We start from the raw sequence: 7,642 nt of genomic DNA, 5'->3' as shown, positions 1-7,642 counted from the left end.
TGCGGTTCATTGTTTGATTATTGATTGCATCCCCATTAATATCCTCCAGTTTATCCTGCTACTGGTCACTATTAATCCTGATTACATGGTGATATTACCATTAGTATATTACCATAGTATTTAAATATTCCTGCTACTAGTCACTTTTCAGCCCAGTTTACACTGCTATATTGTTTATTGTTATTAATATTATTATTATTTATCCAGCTACCAATCACTTTTTCCTCATCTATGCCTGCCTAGATGTACATATCTACTACCTCAGATCCCCGAGTATCCCTGCTCACTGTAAATGTGGTACTGGCACTGTTTTCCTTCTTCTTCCTTTCTTATCTCTTATTTTTCGTGACAAATAACATTTGAAACCTAATTGATATACTGTATAGATAGATAAATAGATAAATAGATATCTGCACATCTTGGCGTTGTGAGCGATGCTTACACTACAGTATGGTTCATTCCGGGGATGCATACTGTACTGAAGTTACTCAAACTCTCCCAAGTTGATACTGCTCTGCAATTCCATTGGCCAGCAAAACACTGGGAAGGGGTGGGAATCTGTTTCTAGAGCCCCCTTATCCCCATCCCTCCTCCTCCCGACTTTACTTTCAAACCAACCACAGAAAGTTGCAGGGGGGACTTGAAACTGTCTGATTGGTCCATGCAAGTTGCACAAAGGAAAAGTCAAGCAGCCTCTTGCAGGCGAGCAAACAGCAACAGTTATTCGCTCACTGGGACTACTGCAGAAGTTGTATCAATTATTCCGTTATTTGTAGCCAAAATACCGATGCTACAGAATATAAAAAGTATCTGTAAATTGCATGACTTTATCAGGTTAAAGAGAGGAGATTTTTATTGATCAGCTCACAATGAAAATGGATTTTCAAACGAGTTGTGTGACTTTTTTCGCACTGATCATGCCGTCAATTATGGTATCAGCGCAAGGGGATAATGGCATTGCTTTCCCGGACCACGGATTTTGCCAGCCTATTTCAATTCCGCTATGCACGGACATCGCCTACAATCAAACTATCATGCCCAATCTGGTGGGACATTACAATCAAGAGGACGCAGGACTGGAGGTGCACCAGTTTTACCCCTTGGTAAAGGTACAGTGCTCGCCGGAACTTAAATTCTTCCTATGTTCAATGTATGCGCCTGTTTGTACAGTTTTGGAAAAGGCCATTCCACCCTGTCGCTCAATTTGCGAGAGGGCAAAGCACGGCTGCGAGGCGCTCATGAATAAATTCGGGTTCCAGTGGCCAGAACGCCTCCGGTGCGAGAATTTCCCCGTGCTTGGAGACGGGCACATTTGCGTGGGTCAGAATGAATCTACTGCCACTGCCCCGCCCGTACACATGCCAGTCCCTGGAACTCCTGGCGTCCATGTCTACTCCACATCAGACAGGCCTTTCCGCTGTCCATCTGTGCTCAAAGTCCCCACTTATCTGAATTATTCGTTTCTGGGGGAGCTGGATTGTGGAGCACCGTGTGAACACTCCAGGGGCAGTGGAGGCTACATGTTCTTCAATGATAAAGAGATTTATTTTGCACGCATATGGATCCTCATCTGGTCGTCTCTGTGCTGTGCCTCCACCCTATTCACCGTCACCACCTACCTAGTGGACATGCAGCGCTTCAAGTACCCGGAGAGGCCCATTATCTTCCTTTCTGGCTGCTACACCATGGTCTCCATAGCCTATATCGCTGGCTACTTCCTGGGGGACAAGGTGGTGTGCAATGACAGCTTCACCCCAGACGGATATAAGACCATAGTCCAGGGGACCAAGAAGGAAGGCTGCACCATCCTCTTCATGATGCTGTATTTCTTCAGCATGGCCAGCTCCATCTGGTGGGTCATCCTCTCCCTCACCTGGTTCCTGGCAGCTGGGATGAAGTGGGGACATGAGGCTATTGAGGCCAACTCCCAGTACTTCCACCTGGCAGCCTGGGCCGTGCCCGCCGTGAAGACCATCAGCATCCTGGCCATGGGGCAGATCGAGGGGGACGTGCTCAGTGGGGTGTGCTTTGTGGGCCTCAACAGCCTGAACCCCATACGGGGCTTTGTCCTCGCCCCCCTCTTCATCTACCTCTTCATCGGTACCTCCTTCCTCCTGGCCGGCTTCGTGTCCCTGTTCCGCATCCGCACCATCATGAAGCACGACGGCACCAAGACGGAGAAGCTGGAGCGCCTGATGGTGCGCATCGGGGTGTTCAGCGTGCTCTACACCGTCCCCGCCACCATCGTCATCGCCTGCTTCTTCTACGAGCAGGCCTTCCGCCACCACTGGGAGAGAAGCTGGGTCAGCCGTAACTGTAAAGGCTTAGCCATCCCCTGCCCCATGCAGTACACCCCCCGCATGACCCCCGACTTCACCGTCTACATGATCAAGTACCTGATGACCCTCATAGTGGGCATCACCTCCGGGTTCTGGATCTGGTCTGGCAAGACACTCCACTCCTGGCGCAAGTTCTATACCAGACTCTCAAACGGTAGGCACGGAGAGACCACTGTCTAGGGAGGGAGGCCAAAACATGGGACTTGTTTTTGGACATTCATTTGGATGTTTTATAGTGTGTTTTTCTCCCTCCTATTTGTTTACTCACTGTCAGAGACTCAGTGGTACTTTTATACATTGATCATCAGATACTGTCAGTATTTTTATGGAACGTTGACACAATTTTTAAGAAGTCAAATATTGCATGCCAAAATCGAGCTTTAAGAGTCGGGGGGTGGGGGACGGGGGTCTTGACCAAAGGACAAACTGTTGCTCACCTGAAGAATGGCCAATACCTCAGAATGACCAAACAACAAAGGTGTTCAGTGGATGCCATGTGCTGAAGTGCTCTCTCTCCTCCCCCACTCTGTTCCTACTCCCTTTAAGTTAACAGCCATAAAAACTCTCCAGTGTGAGTGAGAATCCAGCTGGGAATACAGTCAGCGGGGGAGGGAAGGAGGCCTGAACGGACAGGCGGCCATTTTAAGACTTTATTTTCACTCTGTGAACGTGTGAGATGTAATTAAATGCAACTGTAAATAGGAATTGTAAAATATGAAATTATATATTTGTATTTAAAGAAAGGACATGTTTTGTCTTCCGACAGCCGTAGTGCCTGGTTAACCTCACTAGGGTATGTGGGACGCTAGCGCCAAATTCAAAACAACAGAAATCCCATAATTAAAATTCATCATTAAAGATACACTTGTTGTAAATCCAGCCACAGTGTCCGATTTCAAAAAGGCTTTACGACAAAAGCATACCAAACAATTATGTTAGGTCAGAGCCAAGTCACAGAAAAACACAGCCATTTTTCCAGCCAAAGAGAGGAGTCACAAAAAGCAGAAATAGAGATAAAATGAATCACTAACCTTTGATGATCTTTATCAGATGACACTCATAGGACTTCATGTTTTGTTCGGTAAAGTTCATATTTATATCCAAAAATCTGAGTTTACATTGGCGCGTTATGTTCAGTAGTTCCAAAACATCCGGTGATTTTGCAGAGAGCCACATAAATTTACAGAAATACTCATAATAAACATTGCTAAGAGATACAACTGTTATGCATGGAATTATAGATCCACTTCTCCTTAATGCAACCGCTGTGTCAGATTTCAAAAAAACTTTACGGAAAAAACACACCATGCAATAATCTGAGTACAGCGCTCAGAGCCCAAACAACAAAAACAGATATCCGCCATGTTGTGTAGTCAAAAGAAGTCAGAAATAGCATTATAAATATTCACTTACCTTTGATGATCTTCATCAGAATGCACTCCCAGGAATCCCAGTTCCACAATAAATGTTTGATTTGTTCGATATAGTCCATCATTTACATCCAAATACCTCCGTGTTGTTCGCACCTTGAGTTCAAAATTCATGAGGCGCGATCACTAGGTGCAGACGAAAAGTCAAAAAGTTCTGTTACAGTCCGTAGAAACATGTCAAACGATGTATAGAACCAATCTTTAGGATGTTTTTTACATAAATCTTCAATAATGTTCCAACCGGGGAATTCCTTTGTCTGTAGAAATGCAATGGAACGCAAGCTAACTATCACATGAACGCGCATGGTCAGCTCATGGCACTCTGGGAGAGACCTTACTCAATCCCCTCTCATTCGCCCCGCTTCACAGTAGAAGCCTCAAACAAGGTTCTAAAGACTGTTGACATCTAGTGGAAGCCTTAGGAAGTGTAATATGACCCCATAGACACTGTGTATTCGATAGGCTATGAGTTGAAAAACTACAAACCTCAGATTTCCCACTTCCTGGTTGGATTTTTTCTCAGGTTTTTCCCTGCCATATGAGTTCTGTTATACTCACAGACATCATTCAAACAGTTTTAGAAACTTCAGAGTGTTTTCTTTCCAAATCGACTAATTATATGCATATTCTAGCTTTTATGGTTGAGTAGCAGGCAGTTTAATTTGGGCACACTTTTCATCCAAAATCCCCAATGCTGCCCCCTACCCTAGAGAAGTTAACTCTAGCACCCCTTCTGAAAGGAGCCATAGACACACTGTCTCTTAGTGCTGTTTTCACTGGCAGTATGACACATACACATTTGAAGTTTCTCCTGTCAAACCCAGATCTGTAATAATTTTCCTTCTGATGTATCAGATTTGTAGTAAAGGCAATCTTTGGCTGTGCACTTTCCCTAGCTTAGCCCTTCTCCTTCCTCTCGTCTCCCCCCACCAATTAAATCCCTTGGAGCTGAGCTGAGCAGCAAGAGAAGCTGGGTGGTAGGGGTGAAGACAAGGCTGCAAGGACACTGGTCAAACCTCCAGGGGGGGGGAAAGCTAGCCCTAATTGTCAGTACTACATTCCATTACCAAAAAGAGCCACTTCTGGAGACTGTTGCTCAAACTGTTCAAATAATTATCTAGGAAAACAAAAAAGTATTTTGAAAAAACAGAATCAAAGAAGAATGTGGTATTTTAATGTTGTGATGTGAAAAGTGGTGTGAATCTGGCAACCAGAAATGTATCTCACATGAATTGCTGGTAGGGAAGGTGACGACAAAATAAAAGCCACATGATTTTATATATTTTTTGTATTGCTGTGTGTGTGTGTGTGTGTGCAGGATTATTTTCTTGATCTTGTCTATTTCGTTTGTCTTTGAATTGAAAAGTGATTTCGTGACCACTACATTACGTCTCAGAATGTGCTAATAAACATAGTTATAGTATGGAAATGTTAACAATACAAATATGGTCACTGTCTGAAAGTGAGGGTTTGTCGATGAGGGTTTGAAAAGGGGGTCCCTGTTACTATATTTTCCTATACCACAGCACAAACTATGCGGTGTCATTTCAAGAGCTACCATTATTTCTTATAACTAAGTGGTAACATGTTAATGCACAAAGATGTAAGTGAAGTTACAAAATGGTGGTCTCTGCCCAACTTCACCAGGTTCATCATAAATTCCCAGTTCCCTAATTAAAAGGACCATAAAAAGGATTTCTACATCATGTTATAAAGTTGAAACCTCTATGTCTTATGGCTTTGGTTGGAGGGGGCTTAGCTGTACCACGGTGTATGCTCCAGGTTCAAACTAACAATCCCCTTGGAAACAATCCAAATGCTGGGCATTATAAACATCACTGTGCCTCTGTTGAAGAGGGGATCACATTTGGGCTCTGATGTATGTCTTGAGGCCACGCAGTTTTACGGGCTGGACCCAATACAATGGCCTCCTTCACTCGAAAGTCGTTCAGTTACGATGATGAGGTGCTGTAAGAAGCCCTACTTTAACGTGCCCTTGTGTGCACAACGCGTGGCTGTATGTGTGTGAGCCTTGTCTGCCGGTAGACTTGCCTGTCTGTCCGCATCTCTCTCTCGGCTATCTCTCGCTTGCTCTCTCATGATGTGTGGCTAAAATAGGCCGACTCAAGAGAAGTCTCCATCACGCTGCCCTCGCCAATGTGTTGACAGTTGAGTCATACTTCAACATCTGTTAGCTTTCAGACTGTGTGGCGACTGCCACGAGGACGCATTACCCTGACGCGGCTCGCCAAGGTACTGGGGGTGAGGTAACATTGGATACCTGGAATGACATACCCTTAGATGGAATATTAGCTTCTATGCCAATAAGAATTTGAGTATGCTACTTTGTGTGTGTGTATTTCTTTGTGAACATGGCATTCGTCTCTACATGCGAGTGAAACAAAGGAAAATAATGGTGCTTGGCTTCACAGAGTACTTTATCTTTCAAGAACCTTTTTAAAGTAAACACTTAATATTGAGCTGGAATCCCCCGAGTGATGCATGGCTGAAACTGAACCTCATCTGTGGTGATGTAATGAAATAAATGTAGTGCTGGCTGGAGAAAGGGGATACTCCCCAGATCCCCAACACCTCCAGCACTGAGGCTATGAGGAATACTTCCAAAACATACTGTAAGCATACAGTGCCTTCAGAGAGTATTCACACCCCTTGACTTTTTCCACATTGTATGGTGCCTGAATTTAAAACATCTCATTGAAATTTTGGGTCACACAATTTTGGGTTACACACAACACCCCATAATGTCAAAGTGAAATTGTGTTTTTAGAAATGTATTCAAAATGAAAAGCTGAAACGTCTTCAGTCAATAAGTATTCAACCCTTTTGTTATGGCAAGACTAAATTAGTTCAGAAGTAAAAATGTGCTTAACAAGTCACATAATAAGTTGCATGGACTCACTCTGTGCAATAATAGTGTTTAACATGATTTTTAAATGACTACCCCTTCTCTGTACCCCACACAAACAATGATCTGTAAGGTTCCTCAGTCGAGCAGTGAATTTCAAGCACGGATTCAACCACAAAGACCAGGGAGGTTTTCCAATGGTTCACAAAGAAGGGCAGCTTATTGGTAGATGGCAAAAAAAGAAGCATACATTGAATATCCCTTTGTGCATGGGGAAGTTATTAATTACACTTTGGATGGTGTGGCAAAGAGATTTACTTTTTGTTCTGAAAACAAAGCTTTATGTTTGGGGAAATTGAACACATCACTGAGTACCACTCTTCATATTTTCAAGCATGGTGGTGGCTGCATCATGTTATGGGTATGCTTGTCATCGAAAAGGACTGGGGAGTTTTTTTGGGGATAAAAATAAAATGTAATAGAGCTAAGCACAGGCAAAATCCTAGAGGGTAACTTGGTTCAGCCTACTTTCCAACAGACACTGGGAGACAAATTCACCTTTCAGCAGGACAATTACCTAAAACACAAGGCCAAATATGCACTGGAGTTGCTTACCAAGACGACATTGAATGTTCCTGAGTGGCCTTGTTACAATTTTGACTTAAATCATCTTGAAAATATATGGCAATACGTGAAAATGGCTGTCTAGCAATGATCAACAACCAACTTGACAGAGCTTGAAGAATTTCTTAAAGAATAATGGGCAAATATTGTACAATCCAGGTGTGCAAAGCCCTTAGAGACTTACCCAGAAAGACTCACAGCTGTAATCGCTGCCAAAGGTGATTCTAACATGTATCGCCTCAGAGGGTTGAATACTTATCTAAATCAATACATAGTGTTTTATTTTCCATTAATTAATTAATTTTCAATTTTTTTATTCCACTGACATTAGAGTATTTTGTTAAGATAGTTGACAAAAAAAGACAATTAAATCCAACTTTGTA

The 7,642-nt window shown here is 43.2% G+C and overlaps 1 protein-coding gene across 1 annotated transcript; it reads left to right on the top strand.

Annotated features, from left to right (window-relative positions):
* The first annotated feature begins 649 nt into the window (after nucleotides 1-649).
* On the top strand, nucleotides 650-5,047 carry LOC139564956 (frizzled-2-like). Its single transcript, XM_071384904.1, has one exon. It carries the CDS (start codon nucleotides 870-872, stop codon nucleotides 2,517-2,519), a length of 1,650 nt encoding a protein of 549 aa, XP_071241005.1. The 5' UTR covers nucleotides 650-869; the 3' UTR covers nucleotides 2,520-5,047.
* The last annotated feature ends 2,595 nt before the right edge of the window (nucleotides 5,048-7,642 follow it).

The sequence above is a fragment of the Salvelinus alpinus genome, chromosome 36, assembly GCF_045679555.1.
Source record: "Salvelinus alpinus chromosome 36, SLU_Salpinus.1, whole genome shotgun sequence".
Taxonomy (NCBI): domain Eukaryota; kingdom Metazoa; phylum Chordata; class Actinopteri; order Salmoniformes; family Salmonidae; genus Salvelinus; species Salvelinus alpinus.
This window is presented reverse-complemented; position numbering and strand designations above follow the sequence as displayed.